This window comes from Colletotrichum abscissum (assembly GCF_030869225.1).
Source record: "Colletotrichum abscissum strain IMI 504890 chromosome Unknown Scaffold_38.1, whole genome shotgun sequence".
In the NCBI taxonomy this organism is placed as follows: domain Eukaryota; kingdom Fungi; phylum Ascomycota; class Sordariomycetes; order Glomerellales; family Glomerellaceae; genus Colletotrichum; species Colletotrichum abscissum.
In genome coordinates this window covers 49655-67300 of record NW_026850298.1, presented here as the reverse complement: position 1 = coordinate 67300, position 17646 = coordinate 49655, and the positions used below count along the sequence as shown (strand labels likewise).

The window sequence follows — 17646 nt, the reverse complement described above, 5'->3', positions numbered from 1 at the left end:
CGAACCAGATATATCCTTTATAATTGAGATTTTCTGAGGTTCGACTAGACCTTCCAAGCAAACGAACGGAGCTCGGCATCCAGAAGTACCTTATTTCTGACAAGCCCTTGCGTGCTTACTTCACAGTGGATCACGAAGCGGTAGTGCCCGAAGGATCTGACCTCATGCGTTGAATTCGCTTAATGAGGGATCCCTACCTGCCATGTTTTGTTCCCAACATTTCCCGTAACTATAAAGCTGGAACAAACCTTCGCCAAGATATCGTCTGTCTTTTCGCATCTCGACAAGCATCGTGGGGGGCTTAGATTACATCGATTCATCATGGGATTCATCCTCCAAACGAGCATCATCTTCACCGTGATCCTCGGCGTGGCCTTGCAGCTCGTGCTCAAGGATCCCATTTGGCTGGGCCTGGGAATCGGCAAGGAATTCCAGCGCCTCTCCGACTTCCCCTACTCGTGCCGTCGCATCGAGGACCCCAGACTGCAGGCATGCGAGGATATGTGGCTGTCCGAAGCCACGCGCCAACTCTTCCTCGCCTGTTCTGATCCCCTCTCTCGCCAGCAATGGCTACCAAAGTACGTATTCTAAGAGCAGCCCCTCCCATCTCCGTACCCGTCCCGTCCCGTGTTATCGCCCCGCTCCCCGTTCCCAGGACGGATCGGTGTGGTCCGGAAAGGCAAGCTAATCTCACCCCGCTCCGGCTTCTAGCGCACAGCACATGAACGCCTCGGGCCGCTCAACGCGGGACGCCGTCATCGCGCTGGACATTGACATACCCAAGGGTGATGCATTTGAGTACCGCGTTCTCGAGACGCCGGGGTTTACGGGCACCGCCGGCGACGGACTGCTCCAGCTCGTCGGGATCACGGGTATTGACGCACCGAAGGGCGATAGAGTCGAGATCCTCGTGGTCAACAATGGCCCTTCCGTCGATCCCGTCACTGGCACCCTCCTAGACCAGAAGAATGTGGGCGCCAACTCGACGATTGAAGTTTTCGAGACCGGGCCCAAGGCGATGGGGATGAAGCACGTCCGCACGTTTGCCAGCGCCAACATTTCGACGCCGAATAACATCGCTGCGTTGTCTAGCGAGGAATTCTACTTTACGAATGCAAATGGGCCCCACAAAGTCGGGCTGGTAAGCGAAAAAGCATGCAATGTTCAAGACAGGAACAGGTTCAGCTGATGCACCGTAACTTGTAGCAATTCTTCATCGGCCCCTTGATGGGCGACGGCGACGTATCATTCTGCTCCGCCTCGACGGGATGCAAGCGCGTCTCCGAACGTCACCGCATGCCCAACGGCCTCGTCCGCGGCCTCGACGGCCTCATCTACGTCCCGAGCTCCATGGCGGGTGGCGTGCAGGTGTTTGAAGTGCTCTCAGGCAACGACGGCAACGGACTGAAGAAAGTGGTCGACATCCCCGTGCCATACGCCATCGACAACCTCTCGGTGGACGGCAAGGGCGACGTCTACGCCGCCATCTTCCCGCGGGGCATCGAGATTCTGCAAGCGGCCAAGGACCCGCTGAACGCGAGGCCCAAGAGCGCCGCGGTGCGTATTCGCAAGGAGGGGGACGGCGTCTACGTGTGGGAGAAGATTATCGAGGACGGGCTTGGGGAGGTGTTGCCTGGGACTACTACTGTTGTACACGACGCCAAGACGGGGAGGTTGTTTTTTGGTGGTGAGTGCCGGTTCTGCCTTCTGCGTTTTGATGTATGAATTGTGTGGCTAACTTTGCTTAGGTGTAACATCGCCGTTTATTGCAGTCTGCGAGCCCAAGAACTGAGGGTGGATTGAGATTCGATGCCGTCTCTGGCAGGAATGTTGACTGTGGAGTTCATGTCTACGCAAACTAGTATCCTGTCATAGTGAGACGCCGCAGTTTCATCTTGTAAAATCTCATCTCTCTAAACTCCTTGGTGTAAGTCGTAAAGTTATGACCGTTGCGCTGTGAATTGGGACTGAGATGAGATGAGATGAGCACTATTGGTGCTGCAAGTCTTAAGCACATGTGAAGAATCGGGGGTTCAAGGAATGCTCATGCCGCCACAGGGTACTGGCGCCAAGTGAGATTCACATGGAATTCATTGACACGTGGGAGGCCCAAGACATTAATTGACTCTTGCAATTGTCCCTACTTGTCATCAATCCTACACCCATTTCGCTCGAATATGATTTATTATGAAGGCCGATTTATTGTCCGGATGGATTACAATGAAGTGCAAAACTGAATGAATTGTTTGAATGTTCATAACTACTAGGAGTTGAATGGCAATGTTGTCCTATCTCAATTGCCATCCGTCATCACATGCCAAAACCCCCAAACACCACGACGTTTTCCCCAGACGGGCGAATCCCTGGAAGGCTTAGCGGCGCGCCGGCCCTGCGTCATAGGGGCATGTGGGGAACCGGGGGTTGGGGACAGGCCGTCTCCAGCGTGACTCGCCCAGAGCCGAACCCAGCCAGATACCACCTTTAACCGTGGGACCAGACAGGTCCTGGGGCCGAGGTACGGGTACCGTCCACCACTCCTTGCCGCAAAGGTCATCCACCGCCCATCAACCACCACCACCAAACGACTCCCGACTACAACTTGTCCGTCTCAACTTTACACAACCCCGTTCCCCATTACCTCCGGTCCGAACCCTCCTAAAATTCTCCTTCATAGACGTACTCTGTACTTGTCGCTCATTTGCTGCCTTTCCAAAACGATCGCGATCTCCATGCGCTGAGTGGAAGCTTTGTTGAACCGATAGCGACTCCATCGTCGCATTCCGTCGTCCACTAGGGGAGAGTACAAATTGCCGAGGCTAGCCACTGCGACCGCCCACACATACACGCAATACCCAGCAACGACCTTTGCCAAATATGTCGCTCGCCGCCCTCGATGGCCTCAAGGTAGAGCTAGCTATACGAACGAGGACCAGAGTGCATGGACTGACGCGCATTCATAGGCCGCAATCGAGCGCATCATCCTCGACCCCAAGTACCACGACATTCTCGCCGTCGTCAAAGGCGCCCGCAATGGCGCCGTCTACGGCGCAAAAGTCCGCTTTCCTCATGCCCTTGTGTATGTAGCGCATCCTCCAATCCGTTCTCATGGTCGAGTCAAAATGCTAACTTTAGGCCCTCTACAGCATGATATTCCTCTTCCGTTCTGGAACGTACGTGACCACCCTCCTCACCCCCAGCGAAACCACCTCCCGGCTAACATAGCAAACCTCAACAGACTCCGCCAAAAAGCAGGCCTCGTCTTCCGCGCGACCCGAACACACGCCCGCAACCTCGCCAAGTTTGCGACAATCTACAAGCTCACAATGTACCTCCTCAAAAACTACGGCCCCAGCCCGGGCAAGGAAGGGCCCTACGACTCCTTCTTCGCCGGCCTGCTGGGCGGCTACATCGTCTTTGGCGGGCGCTCGCCGCGCAGTGGCAAGATCTCGAGCGTGAACCAGCAGATTGTCATCTACGTCTTTGCGCGCGTCGTCCTGGCGCTCGCCCGCCTCGCCGTGGCCCCCGGCACGGGCCTGCCCGTCGTCAGCCGCGACGACGTCTCGGCCAAGATCAGCTACTACGCGTGGCCCGTCTTTGCGAGCACGAGTTGGGCCATGGTCATGTACCTGTTCCGTTGGCAGCCGCAGGAGCTGCAGCCTAGTTTGCGCAGCAGCATGACGTACATTTACCAGCAGAGCAGCGAGTGGGATTCGCTGAGGAACTTTATCTGGCATAACAAATAGACGGACCGGCGCTTTCTCATTGGGAGTTTCTGGTGGGTTGGATGGCGTGTACTTTAAGACGATTTGGCGTTGGTGGCGAGCTGGCTTCGGGTTTGGCTTTCGTTGATATTGGATATCGTGACCGGATGATGAGTTACATATGAGAAAGAACTCTGGCGGGATCTTGACAGCTTCGTGACATGGCATCATAGACCGGTCTCTCACTCATATACAAGTACGATTCAGGCTTTTATCTCACCAAGCGCGTCTTGTCTCTGGATAGGTGGTCTATTGCTTGTGGTCCCTCCAGGAGGAATTCGGTGACGTCCTCATACCACTCCCGAAGTCCTTGCTTGTCGTAGAGTAGACGACGCATCTGATGCCTGCGCCTCACTCAACGTTTGTCTTGCGTCGCTCGAACTCGCTAAAATGGCCTTGGACATGTCCCACACCTGTCTATTTCCCAAGGGCTGACCTGGTCATATGTGCTGCCACTTGCTCGAACATGGGTATATCACACCCAACACGGGTATATAGGTCCAACATGCGCCACGGGACTACGTGTATTCGAGTATGAATACGGCCAGGCAGAGGTACCTTCCGCACATTGTCATGAACCTCATCTTAAAGGTATATACCCCCCTTCAATCCCATTCCCGTCACCAGCAACAGCAGGCGCCCCTCTGGGTCGGGGGGTCAGGTCAAACTGGGCTGGGTGGTGGAGTGGTTCATGGTCAACAATTAACATCGCAAACCAGCCTACTCGACGACAGGCTTAGCGCATACGAGAGTCCCCGAGTTCGAATCCCAGCATGAGCACCAGATTTTCCAGCATGAGCACCAAGAGATGTAGCCACACCGGTGGTGAACTCTTTTTTTAGATGTTTGGTATAGCTTCTAGATGTCTCACGTCCGCAGACCTCCTTTTCTTGATTCACGTGGATAAACGCGCGATCAGAGTCATAATTAACAGCACGGAAGTGCGCTATGTGATCATTGCCGTTACTCCAGTAGAACAACGCGAGTTCGGTGTGTATTCCACCCCATTTGGATGGGATCCTACGGCTCAGATGCCGGATAGCGAAGAAGTGGACGCGGCCTTGGGACCCGCCTAGATTATCATTTACATTGTGTCAAAGTAGAGAATGGCGTCGGACCAGGACGAGAGGGCGAAAAACCCCGCTGTTGCGTTAGATGCTTGCCGCGAAGACAGGGATCGTTGCCCGGATTCCGCGCGGAGTGTCATTTGGCATAGGGCTGTTGTGGGCTCTTATGTAGGCGTTAATTATGAAGAGTGTGAAGAGGAAGCATAGTATGATGCGAGGGAGCGCCTCAGAAGGAGGAATGGGAGGATCATGGCATCTGAGTTCAAAGCTGATGTCCGTGGGCTAAGATGATGTTGGTCTTTTCATAAGTGCCAGGTATTCATTCATCGTGCTCTGAGGCCTGATTCGAGCTCGGGGTCAGCTGAAGTAGCGTATTGTCTCTATACTCTAAAACAATGAGAGTGGGGGACGGTGAGCTCGGGATTGAAGCCATCGTGAGATTCCCTCGTTGTGCCTCTGTTTGCTGCAGAATGTCAAGTGCACCTCAGTGATGGAGTTCTAAGTGGGCCCCATCGCAAACGGTGTGGCGTGTGGCTGATGTTAGGAGATAAGGTGACACACGCCACACTGAAGCTTATCGCCGACCACCAAAATTCCGTCCATCATCCCAGATCTCGGACCGGCAGACTGCAACTGCGAGAAAAAAGTTCTCTCATGAAGGATTATCAATCATCTGCCCATAGTAGACGTTTGTTTCTGTAACGTACTGGGGCAGCAATTACCATGGCATTCCGATCCAGCCACGGCTTTGAGATTACCTGATCTAGACCCTGGAGGTTTGCCTAGCAAAGTACACCATGAACAGGCTTCATCCCACTCTCAGCCAAGTCGCCGCGGGCTCTTGATGAAGCTTGGCCTTGTTGTTATTTGTTCCCGGCAAAATCCCGAGGTCCGGTAGTGCGGCAGGACGATGGTGTGTGGGGCAGGCATCTGAATCGCCGGGCCGTTCGCCGCAACCTCGTGGCATTTCTCAGCACGTCAGAACTTCCCGACGACTTTAAGGTTGTATAGTTCTGTTCCTGGTTCTTGGGCCTGTGTCGACGCCTCAAAGACTTGGTCTGGGAACTGACAAGGCTGCATTCAGGCTTCATAATTGGACACTGAGCAAGATTGAATGTTGGCCAAGGTACTGATCACCACCGGGACGTCACCACGTTCTCTGTGCTCTCCCTACCGTTTTGGGCCCCCTGTTGCGAGACAACAAGTTGATCAAGTCACAAGCTCGAAGCTGTCAAACGCAACCCCACCGACACCCACGCGCCCCGTCTTCGTTGCCTCGCAGTCTCTGGCACCTCTGCTGTTCATCGTACTATACGATTTCTAAGCAGAGCCCTTGAAAACTTCGTCTGTCGACGTGGCTGCCCACCCAAGTCTCGAAGAGAGCTCGGACGCTCAACCCGCTTTTGGCAATATCGGGCCCAATTCGCCTTCATGATTCGTTGCCTTCTAGGTTATCGTCTGTCATCGTCTTTTTGCCCACACGGACCCATTCCGTTGCGGAGCCGCAGTTCTTTTAACACTAGTAGGGAGACCTCGTCCAAGGGGAACTCGATACGTTCGAGAACTTTTCCTTTTCGCCCAGGAACACCGCGTGTAGCGCCCTACAGAGTACCTCGGATTCTTCAGACTACCTTTGGAGTGGCATTTACCCAACCCACACCACCCCAATCCCTTCACATCATGGAGCAGTGCAAGGCACAAGCACCAGGACCCGGCTTCGGTTTCACCGCTCGGAGAGTGAGCGGATCTGGTGGCTCGCTGAGAAATGGACGGTAAGGCGTCCGACCCGCTCGCCGAGTTGTCGCCGTGTACGACGGAGGGGAGGTCATTTCTAAGCCTTCCAGGGCCACGGGAAAAGTCTTTTCGCCCAATGGATCAACAAACTCATTGCGGGAAGATCTAGTTGTGGGGGCGAGTGCCGAGGACTGCTCATGTTCCTGGTGGGACTCTCCAGATGATTCCACGACGATGCCGTCCGTGGTGGGCTCTTGGTTGACTTACACCAAGTCTCTGGAATATACAAATACCCTCAAGATCTCCCTCTTTTCAAGTGAAGAGAACCATCATCACAAGCTATATCTTCATCCATCACTCTGATCTACACTAAATTTCATCTCTCTACTTCCATTTGAACTGCATTTCTAGATACCCCCTTTCGACTTTCAAAACCTACCTTTCCAAAACAATCACAATGGCCGCCGAGAACACCAAGCTCTTCCAGCCTCTCAAGGCCGGCAAGATGGAACTCGGCCACCGCGTCGTCATGGCCCCCCTCACCCGCTACCGCGCCGACGACGACTCCGTTCCCCTCGACCTCGTCTCTCAGTACTACGCCGACCGCGCCTCGACCCCGGGCACCCTCATCATCACCGAGGCCACCGCCGTCTCCCCGGCCGACGTCGGCGATCTCGACCTCCCCGACTTCTCCACCCCGGCCCAGATCGCCGCCTGGAAGAACGTCTTTGACGCCATCCACGCCAAGGGCAGCTACGTCTTCCAGCAGCTCTGGTCCCTCGGCCGCGCCGCTGACCCCGAGTTCGTCCGGGGCCGCGGCTTCAAGTACTGCTCCTCCTCCGACGTTCAGATGACCGGCCGCCCCTGCAAGCCCGACGCCCTCACCGAGGAGGAGATCTGGGAAAAGATCAACAACTGGCGCGTCGCCGCCCGCAACATCATCGCCGCCGGCGGTGACGGCGTCGAGATCCACGGCGCCCACGGCTACCTCGTCGACCAGTTCACCCGCGACTCGGCCAACAAGCGCACCGACAAGTGGGGCGGCTCCGTCGAGAACCGCGCCCGCTTCCTCCTCGAGATCGTCAAGGCCGTCGTTGAGGAGGTTGGCGCCGAGCGCGTCGCCCTGCGCCTGAGCCCCTTTGCCACCTTCCAGGAGTCCTACTCCACCAGCCCCGACACCTGGGAGCAGACGGCCTACATTGTCCGCGAGATCAAGAAGGCCGGCCACAAGCTCGCCTACCTCTCCCTCGTCGAGGCCGTCGGCAACCCCGTCAACCTGGGCATCGTGCCCCGCCAGGTCACGGACGACGTGCAGCCCTTTGACGAGGCCAAGCCCCAGACGCTTGACTTCATCCTCGAGGAGTGGGACAACATCTCCCCCGTCGTCGTCGCGGGTGGCTACCTCGGCGACAGCGCCCGCTGGGCCGTCGACGAGCGCTACGCCAAGTGGGATGTCGCCGTTGCTTTCGGCCGCTACTTCATCTCCAACCCGGACCTCGTCTTCCGCGTCAAGAACAACGTCGCCTTCACCCCCTACGACCGCACTACTTTCTACAAGAAGAAGAGCAACGATGGCTACAACACGTACGAGTTTAGCGAGGAGTACAAGAAGGTCAACGGTGTTAACGGCTCCGCCTAAGTTCTTTTTACCAAGAGACACTGGAACGGGCCGAGGCTGGGAATGGTATAGAGGATATGGGCATTTACATGCATAGCATTGGAGTTTTTGGGTTTGGCATGATAAAAGATCCATGAGGGTCGATATAGATACACATGAATACAACTTTCTTTTTGTCTACTTTTGTGTATGTTGGCTATGTGACGGAGAATGATGCTCGAGGGTAACAGTCTTTCCTAAACACTTCTTGGGTTCGGTGCTGGTTTGTTTGACTTACATCTTTGTTCCTGCGTAATGTTGCCTGGCACTGACGGCGTTGCTTGGTAGCAGAGAATCTCGTCATTTTTGCCGGCCTGGCCTACCCACTTGAGCATGCCCTGGTTCTGTCTAGATTGGGTTTGGTATTTGCCCACTTTCACTACGAGATAAGCATAAACAGGGTCGTCTTATAACAAGTGAATGCTGGAGAATCACGGTTGCCGAGGCTGAGTCCAGAGCATCTAAGGGTGAATGATCATATAGCCTCATCATGACGACCCTCAAAACTGATGAGGTACCCATGCCTTCTTGTTGCGTGCTACTCCAAGTTGTCGCTGATATGTGTTGTGTGATTTGTAGGCTGTAGCTCGCCCGATGCATCGATCTAGAAGGGACCCGCAAAGTGCCGAAACTGAATATTAGGTACGGATGCGTGAAGTGAGTAAGATGCTGCGGGATCTAATATCAATTGTGACATTATAGGCCTGGTCGTTAACGCTAAAGAACTGGGTGAGTTGTCGGACCATTAAACATCAAGGATATATCGCAGATGTCCCATGTGTCGGATGCCATCGTCCATGGGTAGAGGCACGGAACAGCTTCAACGGCAAAAGAGGAGCTGAAAGGGAACAAGTCGGCGCCTGTGTGGAGCAGGAAGTGCGGTCGGCGGCCGGAGAAAAAACGGAGGACTTATGGTCCGAGCGCCCACCCGCCTTCCCCAAGCGAATTTCAACCAAAAAGATCACATGACGCGGTAGGAGGGCAACCGAACCCTACCAAAAAGTGCGAGTGGGGCGATTGATTCGCAGAGAAGCGAAACCTCCAAGCGACTGCAGCCCCAGCACCCTTTCCAAAACTTCGACACCACCGGCAATTCAGCTTATTCGCCTTCGATAGACCGCATCGAAAGCGAATTCCCTGGCAACTCACAACCCGCAAAGATGGCTGACGACCCCGAATACGTACGTGCGAATCTCCTCCTGTTTCCCTGAGCGATGGAAAAAGAATAAAGCAATTTCGAATGGACGCGCCCGCGACAAGGAAAAAAATGGGGGAGGGACTTGTTGCGTGGTGGCGTGGGCTTCACCTCTTGGAACAGAACAGTTTTTGGCTGACTGGATGGACGCATACAGAACGCCGAGGAGGCTGCCGAGCTCAAGAAGAGAAGAGCGTTCCGCAAGTTCCAGTACCGCGGAATCGACCTCGAGGCGTACGTTTGCCCATATCTCACATCCCACCACCATCAATCACACCTGGCACCCCACGATCGACGAACACCACGATGGTTTCATCACCATCTTTCCTCTTTCCACCTACCTCACGATCCGAAGACACCGAGAATCAATCGCACCACATGAGGGGAACAGTCTAAGCTAACATGTCTTCTCGCTCCATAGTCTCCTTGACCTCGACTCTGAGCAGCTCCGCGATGTCGTCCACGCCCGTGCCCGCCGGCGCATCAACCGCGGTCTCAAGCGCCGCCCCATGGGCTTGATCAAGAAGCTCCGCAAGGCCAAGCAGGAGGCCAAGCCCAACGAGAAGCCCGACCTCGTCAAGACCCACCTCCGTGACATGATTGTCGTCCCCGAGATGATCGGCTCCGTCATTGGCATCTACTCCGGCAAGGAGTTCAACACCGTCGAGATCAAGCCCGAGATGGTTGGTCACTACCTTGCTGAATTCTCCATCTCTTAGTATGTGCCCCCCCTTCCACCCCGATTATGCTGCCTAGACGTAGCGATACGCCTCGAAACAAATACTAACAGCCTACCAGCCGCCCCGTCAAGCACGGAAGACCCGGTATCGGTGCCACGCACTCTTCTCGTTTCATCCCCCTGAAGTAAGGGAGAGTATGGTTGTGGGCTGTCTATGGGAGGTTCTTGCATTCAAACGGGCATCAAGGCGAAACGGGAAATGGTTTTGGTAGCAAGGCAAGGCCGCTATCATGTTGTTTGGGCGATGATAGTTCAATACAACATCGTTGTCCGCTAAAAAGTTTGAGCCTCAAAATGGGAATGAATTCAACGAAGAGATACCAAAAGTACATTTCACTCTTCCACTCATACTTTGCCGTGACGTTTTACGACTGTCAATTTTCTTTTTGGACGCGTAGGGAACCTTGATAAAAGTGGCCACTTTCTTGCAACTTAATTAAGCCCTTGTTCTTCAATATCAGAATGTCATCGTTTGGACCCACCAGAATCTCGCTGACCAACCTGGAGGTTCAGGTACTTCGAGGCTTATCACTTGTACGATACCGCTGAGGGCACCAGCATGGACAGTGATCATCTGTAACAACGGCACCGAAAGCACCTGGGTATATCTATGTCATGATCTATGCATCCTTTCTCATCACTCACATCACAGCTCATCCTTTCCAATCATCTTCAACTGCGCCTTCTCATGCGCATCAAGCCTCTCATACAGATCCCGGCTCCAGGGGCTCGAGTCGCCCTTATTCTTCTCCATAATCGCCTTGACCGCAACCTTCCAGTTCTCGTCGCTCACGCGGTCGGCAACCCTCTTGGACCTGTCCGCCTCGGAGGCCTTGAACAGGGGCCAAACGCCAACGTCGGCGCCCATGTTCTCGTCGAGGAAGCTGTCCAGCACGAGCTGGCCGGTCTTACGCTGCGCAGTCTCCCATTGCGCGTCCTCGGGTGCCAGGACCTCGAGGAGGCGGTCCATGCCCTTGTTGGCGATGAAGTCGTCCCGGATGGTGGGGCTCTTGATGAGGCCTTTGATGGCGGCGACTTGCGCCTTGGCCTTGTTCGCGGCGCGGAGGACGTCGTGGTTCGCTGCGTCGCCGGCACCGTTCTCAGGTGAAGAGCGTACGAAGGAGGCGTAGAAGCCGTCCCGGATCTTGAGCTGCGGCGCCTTGTGGAGGGAGCGGCAGGATGAGTCCATCAGCTGGGGCCAGACTTTGGTCACCTCCTCGAGGGCAGTGGGGTTGTTCTGGAGAGCGCCGGAGATGATGGCTGCCGCCTGCTGGTCGCGGGGCACTGCGCCCTCGGACGGCGCGGGTGTCTTGGGGTCAATCATGAGGCAGAAGAGGGACTTGACGGTGTCAAAGGTCTCTGTGATTTTGAGGCCGTAGTAAATGTCGTGAGAAATGTCCTCGAGAAACTCTAGGGCCTCGTCCATGGGGAGGTCGCTTCCGTGGGGCCCCTTTTTGACGTACTCGAGACTCGTGTAGAACTCGCCCGACTCCTGCTTGGGTTGCTTCACCACGCCGACTGGTTCGTATTTTGGCGCGTCCTTGGGAATCTGCGCTTCCGCAGGTGCTGCTTCGTCCGAGTCCACGACCACGATGGAGCGGTCAACGGGCAGGCCCTCAAGTTCCGGGTTCTTCTCGGTTGGGTCGTTGATCTTGGCCTCCTTTTTGCCCGTGTTGATGTTTAGGCGTACGTGGAGTCCGGGGGGTAATTCTTGATCATCGTGAACTAATTGGAACTCTTCCGTGGGTTGGAAGATTTTGGGATAACATTCTGATGGGTTGTCGGTGTGGCAGATGAGCTCTACTTCCGCTGATGGTGAGGGCGCTGACGGTGATGAGGCGGAGGCTGATGATGCGAAAAAGACGAGGCCGAGAACGACCATGAAAATTGTGAATGGAAGAAGAGACGTGCGGGTTGATCTCCTCGACGCCATTTCGACCAATTTAAATAAAGGGTTTGACCTTTGTATGTTGTTGGTTGCAGAGGTGTTGAGATGGATGATATTGATGAATCTGGCCGGGTGAACAGATACAATCTTATCTGATGTGTAGGACCAGCTAAAAACGCTCTATTGCTGTAAGAGATTGTACGCAAGGTGGACCTCAAGGAACTTAAAACTTGACTCAGTCTAAGGATGCAATTTGATGCAACGATAATCGGTTGAAGAGATGCACGCCTTTATACACAACCGCAAGATTATGAATGAGTCAACAGTGGAAAAGGACAGGTTACCATCGCGAAATAGAAATCCGTCGAAGTCGTCCGTCTGGCCAAGTTGTATCCAAAAGCCCCATTAAGAGGCGATTTCACTTATTTGAATTCGGCAACCGATGATTGGCTCAATAGACGCGGGCGGTCGCGCTTGTGCGCGCTAGCGCTAATCCACGAAAAGTGACGCTCCTCCGGCACCTTGGATCAACCTCCACCAAGCCGAAGCTCCCTCCTCGAGAGACGTACTCCCAGCAACCGATATCCCATCGTCAATTGACACACCGTTTCCGAAACGTCATACACGATGCAGGCCATTCGAACGCGGGCTGTCTGCATCGCGCGCCAGTCACGGCTGACTGGCCTGCGCCAATCGAGAACCTACGCCTCCGGAGGTGACCACGGCCACCACCATGCCCACACCGTCGAGGAGCCCATTGGCGTACGTCTGCGAACAACCCCTCATTTGTTGTCAATTGGCGGTCGATGTGCTATTGGCAGTTATATGAATCCAATTGGCTTACTTGAGACTCGATAGAACTTCTTCTGGGCTGTCGTCGCCATTATCCCGTCCGCATACGCCGTCTACAAGATCACCGCCCCCGGCAAGGACGGCGAGCCTCCCTACCTCACCCAGAAGATCCACGAGGCGTGGCACTGGCAGGAGACATGGAAGGAGAGAAACGCGCTGCACACCAAGGCCGTTGAGCAGGCCGGTTTCGACAGACTGCTCTTCTTCTCCACCCCTGCCAACCGCGATGTCGACCTCAGATTCCCCGAGTACGCCTCCCCCCAACCGAGCATCCCCTTGCGAAATGGAAGGCGTCTAGGCCTTCATAATGGAAAAGAGAAAAGAATAGAAGCTGACAACTGATGCGCAGGGCCGTGTCCAACTTCGCCGCCCGCAACGTTATTGCCGGTTCCCAGACCAACCTGGACCACGTGATTGCCCACTACAAGAAGCAGCACCTCGACGAGGAGGAGCGGAAAGCAAAGAAGCTTGCCGCGCAGAAGCAGGAATGAGAGTAGGGTGTGGTGTATGATACCGTTACATAGATCAACTCGAGGTTGAATCAAAAATTTCAGTTCTTTTGTTATCAGTTGACCATCCTCCAGTATGCTGTGGTAGCAACAGACGAAGATCAAGACGAGTGCCTTAGCTTCACTTGCTTGATCTTGCTTGGCGTCCTGGGGGCGGCTATTGGTTTACTGAACTTCTGGTATGCTCATGCCTTTTGCACATCAAGCTTAGCTATCCCGTCTACCGCCTGCCATTGGGAGACCGCACTGGGCGTGTTTGAGCCACGGACCTGCCTGGTCTGCTTAGGAAGCTCTGATTCTTACGCTTCTCTAGTAATCATTACTCTATTATTAAGTATGTCCCGTGCTCCACCGACTTCCTTCCCATTCCTGGTGAATCTCACTACTTATCATCGTCACAAAGAGCAGGTAAGCTATCTAAGGTATTTCGCGGAGATATGGCAATCACAGGTTCTGACTTCCTTACCTAGGAGTGTAGATAAGACCAGCAATGTCGTGCGACTCGTGACCACCGTATGGTGCCATCTCAACCCACCTTCCAACTCCCTGCTGTTGAATCGTACCCAACTCTCGCTAGCAGCTTCCCACCGCGAGTCGTTTTTGGGTACTTGATAAGGTATACCAAAGAAAGTGATCGCATCTTGCACCTGGCACCCAGATGGCTTACAAGGCAAGGTAGACGTTCGTGCACCTCCCTTCTCTCTCTTAGCTTCCTGGTATCTTCCTTCCACCATAATCTACTCTGCTTCTCTTCTCGAACTCATCCTCTTCTGTCGCCTTTCTCCCATATCTTCTCCTTCGACAGATTTCGTCATTCATCACAATCCGCATTATCCCCAAGACTTTCTTCGTTATTCATCCATTCTTCTTGTTAATCGTCCCATCGTAGTGCTCGTCGAGTACTTAGACATTTCATACACAACCCGCTACACACGGCACAAGCTTTACGTCGTCGGCATCACAATGTCGCTACTACCCATGCCTCACATGCTCACCTTCATAGAAGGCCCGAGGATAGCAATGAGAAATTACCCAATCGGGGCTGCCATTTTCCAGGGCCCGGCCATGTTCAGGGTGACCAATTTCCAACCAGAAGATGACCGGCTCTCCAATTTCTAGGAGGGATTGACGATGCCCGCTGCCAACGCAATCAAGGGGCTCTACCGGGAATTCTGCCCACGGCTGGAGGAAGTTCCCATGTCGCGACACATAATGAACGCTATGCACCATTCTATACTTTGCGAGTTCATGAACACCATTGGATTCATGGTATTCGGAAACCATCTCATACCTCTCGACCCCAACGAGCTTCTGCCTTTTGGAGACCCGAACGGAAATGCCCGGTTCACCGGATACTACAATGACACCATCTCCGTTTTCAGAGCCACAAGGGACATCGCCATGGGCGAGGAAATTCGGATGTGTCGTCCATCTTTCATGTGTCTCTGCACGCTATGCTCTGTTCCGCCACCAGCCACAGCCTTGCGGCTTAACCCCGCAGCCTTCCCGTTCTTTTCCATCGCTGGCAGTGCCACCAGTAGCGGAGCGGTCGACAAAGAAAGACACGTGCAAGCCGACGGGTGCGAGGATGACGAGGATGGCGAGAACGGCGATAACGAAGCAAGCAATGAAAGTGACCAAGACGAGGAAGGACAAGAGACGCTCGAGATTCCAAAGCGAAATAAAGGCAAGGGAAAAGCCGTTGATATGGAACTCGACAACGGTGAAGGCCCCAGCAGGCCCAGAGAAGAGTGGCAGGTCAGGGAAGAGGGCCAGGAAGAAGCCCCAAATCTCTACTCTGGTACCGGAAATAGTCCCCTTTCCTTTCGAGCAGCCTTGGCGCTACCGGCTCCGGGTTCTGCAGGGTCAAGACCTCGTGACCCTCTTACAATGAATCCGGCCACCCCGTCTACTGGTAATCAGCAGCAAAAGAAGGTCGCCAAGTCCGACAGCGGTGGTGATGCAGAACATGTTGAGGATGTTGCCAACAAGGACGGAGCGAACGATATGGCACAAAACAAGAAGCTAGGCCGCACAGCTAGATTCAAACTGGTCTTGAGGAAGAAATTTGGAATCAAAGACAAGCGCGAGGCCAGGAATAACAAGGATAACCAAGCTGAAGGCGAACAAATAGAGGACAACCAATCCGGTGTCAAACATCCTGGTGACGGCGAGCCGGCAACCAGCGAACATCAGGAGTTGGCAGATTAGATTCCTGTTCCCGGCCGGGGATAGTGTTAATGGGCGGGCACGTATGGCAGACAAAAATTAGAATACGGAGGTCGGCGGGTGTAGCTTCAATAAATATGTTTACAAGGGCTCTGGGGTGCATTCTTTGCGTGATTCAACGATACTGGTGTCAAAATACCGAATGAACAGTTGAACTTACACGCCAGAACCACGGTGGAAGTGGGAAGGTTGACCATATCCGTGGGTATTGAAAATCAGTCAAGCGGTGTTAACTGATGTAACTCTGAAGCACATGTAGTTGGTCACCCGAGAATAGCAATGGTTTAGTTGACGTGTTCATTACTGGGCATGATGCTCATAACCTTTCGCAAGCCTTGTTTCTCATCAGTGCCGTCATCACAGGACGGCGGACGAGCCACAACAAGAAAGCGGATGCTGTAAAAAAGCTCTCAGACCCACCAAAACCGTTGTGCCCAAAAAATCCCCTTGCCAGTTTCTCAGCGCGGCACGACATGTTCTGGCTGTGGATATACGCAGCTGAACCGTGTCGCAGTTTATCTCCCGCAGGCACCTTTAAGATCCTCTCGGTAGCTTTCCCTTCTCCCCGTCTGAGTTTGGGGAATCGGCCTTTTCGGAATTGTCCCACTCCATCCAAAGCTTCAGAAGCTCAGCGGGGGCCTAAAGCATCTCCGCGAAGCTTTTGCTTCCCCCTTTTGGAAGCATTCGTAAGATGGATCTAAGAGTTTGGTGGTGGACCAGACGGTACTCGAATCTCCCTTCCCTTCCGGGGATCATGCCGCCGGGATCCGCTCGGTTGCGAGGGGGAGATTGCGCCTCCTGGCAGTAACGGCTCCCTTAGAAGCCGTGGACTTTGACGAGCTATCGGGGAAATTGGGGTTAGCCATGTCTTGCTTAGGTTTATGCGGGGGAGTTGGAACGTGGGCGTCTCAACATGGATATTGGGGGAGCAGTGATCTGACGTACCTTGGAGTCCATCTCGAGACCCTCCTGCTTGTCGATGAGGAAGTCGTGAATAGCCTTGCGCTGGTCACCTGTGCGCCACGATTGTCAGTTTCGCTTATTGTATATGTAGGTGGCGGTGTATCTCCATGCTCGGAGCTCGTCTCAGCGGCCCTCGGTCGAATCGGGTGCTTCTGCCGAGGGTGCGCAAGACAGCATGAAAACGAAGCCATCGTTCGCTGAAGTGTGTGACGTACCCTGAAGCTGCAGAACCTCGCCGAGATCCTGGTCCTCCACAATGGTGCCGTTGCAGGCAAATTTCTTCTTTATGACCTTGAGAATCTTCTTCTGGTCGAAGCGCTTGGGCAGGCCCTGGATGGTGGTGAGGGTCTTGCGGCCATTGCGCTGCTGGATACGGATGTGGATATAGTCCTGGCCCTTCTTCTGCTTGTCCGCGTCGCCCTCGTCCGCGTCCGCGAAGGGGTCGATGGTCTTGAGGTTTTCGATGGTAGTCATGAGAAAGAGCTTTTTGCGCGCGCGCGAAACGTCGATGCGTGAGGGAGGGTTTGTTAAGGCGATATGACGCGTTTCGTTTGGGACTTGAGAAGAAACCTGGGATAGGAAGATGAGTTGGGGCTGTTGTGAGGTCGAGATGTGTATGTGCTCGTGTGAGGCTGAGGAAAAAGGCCGTGAACAGAAAGGCGGGAGTTGGTGGGATGGAGTAGGGACGAGGCGGGGTTGAAAGGTGGGAGGAAAGCAGGTCCGTGCTCGAGCGGTGATGGTGGGGCCCCAGGAGCTTTCGGTGAAGTTCCATCTGAACAGTTGCGGTAGCCCAGTTGAACAAGCACAAAAAGCTGCACTGCCACGACTGCCGCGCTTCCACACACACAAGACCCCCAAAGCAGAGAAAGTCGGTGAGCTTCTCCAGCTTTTTTTCATAGCTGTCGATCCTTGATTATTCCCCTGTTGTACCTTGCATTAGCCACATGCAAGTGTGGCGCATACAGATATCTCTCTTGCCCTGTATCCCTAGCCAAGGGATTGGGCAACATATCGAAGAGGTTTCTCGGTAGTTTTGTATGACATTTCTGAAA

At 54.1% G+C, this 17646-nt stretch overlaps 9 protein-coding genes across 9 annotated transcripts; 6 read left to right on the top strand and 3 right to left on the bottom strand.

Annotated features, from left to right (window-relative positions):
• Window positions 1-321: 321 nt before the first annotated feature.
• Window positions 322-1792, top strand: CABS01_12477 (uncharacterized protein; the record flags this gene model as incomplete). The annotated part of the gene is made up of 4 exons (XM_060545830.1): window positions 322-578; window positions 712-1141; window positions 1207-1687; window positions 1749-1792. The coding sequence occupies 4 exons, from the start codon at window positions 322-324 to the stop codon at window positions 1790-1792; spliced, it is 1212 nt and encodes a 403-aa protein (XP_060396365.1).
• A 1082-nt stretch (window positions 1793-2874) lies between these two features.
• CABS01_12476 (peroxisomal membrane protein 24) lies at window positions 2875-3743 on the top strand (the record flags this gene model as incomplete). The annotated part of the gene is made up of 4 exons (XM_060545829.1): window positions 2875-2904; window positions 2961-3076; window positions 3144-3170; window positions 3236-3743. The coding sequence occupies 4 exons, from the start codon at window positions 2875-2877 to the stop codon at window positions 3741-3743; spliced, it is 681 nt and encodes a 226-aa protein (XP_060396364.1).
• Window positions 3744-6501: 2758 nt separating this feature from the next.
• On the bottom strand, window positions 6502-6804 carry CABS01_12475 (uncharacterized protein; the record flags this gene model as incomplete). Its single annotated transcript, XM_060545828.1, has 1 exon — window positions 6502-6804. A coding segment is annotated over one exon (303 nt), but the record flags the coding sequence as incomplete, so codon positions are not given.
• Window positions 6805-7019: 215 nt separating this feature from the next.
• CABS01_12474 (NADPH dehydrogenase) lies at window positions 7020-8201 on the top strand (the record flags this gene model as incomplete). The annotated part of the gene is made up of 1 exon (XM_060545827.1): window positions 7020-8201. The coding sequence occupies one exon, from the start codon at window positions 7020-7022 to the stop codon at window positions 8199-8201; it is 1182 nt and encodes a 393-aa protein (XP_060396362.1).
• A 1178-nt stretch (window positions 8202-9379) lies between these two features.
• CABS01_12473 (40S ribosomal protein S15) lies at window positions 9380-10282 on the top strand (the record flags this gene model as incomplete). The annotated part of the gene is made up of 4 exons (XM_060545826.1): window positions 9380-9400; window positions 9572-9648; window positions 9836-10132; window positions 10213-10282. 4 exons carry the CDS (start codon window positions 9380-9382, stop codon window positions 10280-10282), a joined length of 465 nt encoding a protein of 154 aa, XP_060396361.1.
• A 517-nt stretch (window positions 10283-10799) lies between these two features.
• On the bottom strand, window positions 10800-12086 carry CABS01_12472 (nucleotide exchange factor SIL1; the record flags this gene model as incomplete). Its single annotated transcript, XM_060545825.1, has 1 exon — window positions 10800-12086. The coding sequence occupies one exon, from the start codon at window positions 12084-12086 to the stop codon at window positions 10800-10802; it is 1287 nt and encodes a 428-aa protein (XP_060396360.1).
• Window positions 12087-12668: 582 nt separating this feature from the next.
• Window positions 12669-13384, top strand: CABS01_12471 (NADH-ubiquinone oxidoreductase 17.8 kDa subunit; the record flags this gene model as incomplete). The annotated part of the gene is made up of 3 exons (XM_060545824.1): window positions 12669-12803; window positions 12900-13141; window positions 13243-13384. 3 exons carry the CDS (start codon window positions 12669-12671, stop codon window positions 13382-13384), a joined length of 519 nt encoding a protein of 172 aa, XP_060396359.1.
• A 1149-nt stretch (window positions 13385-14533) lies between these two features.
• CABS01_12470 (uncharacterized protein) lies at window positions 14534-15613 on the top strand (the record flags this gene model as incomplete). The annotated part of the gene is made up of 1 exon (XM_060545823.1): window positions 14534-15613. The coding sequence occupies one exon, from the start codon at window positions 14534-14536 to the stop codon at window positions 15611-15613; it is 1080 nt and encodes a 359-aa protein (XP_060396358.1).
• Window positions 15614-16447: 834 nt separating this feature from the next.
• Window positions 16448-17068, bottom strand: CABS01_12469 (translation initiation factor SUI1; the record flags this gene model as incomplete). Its single annotated transcript, XM_060545822.1, has 3 exons — window positions 16448-16471; window positions 16577-16644; window positions 16810-17068. The coding sequence occupies 3 exons, from the start codon at window positions 17066-17068 to the stop codon at window positions 16448-16450; spliced, it is 351 nt and encodes a 116-aa protein (XP_060396357.1).
• Between the last annotated feature and the right edge of the window lie 578 nt (window positions 17069-17646).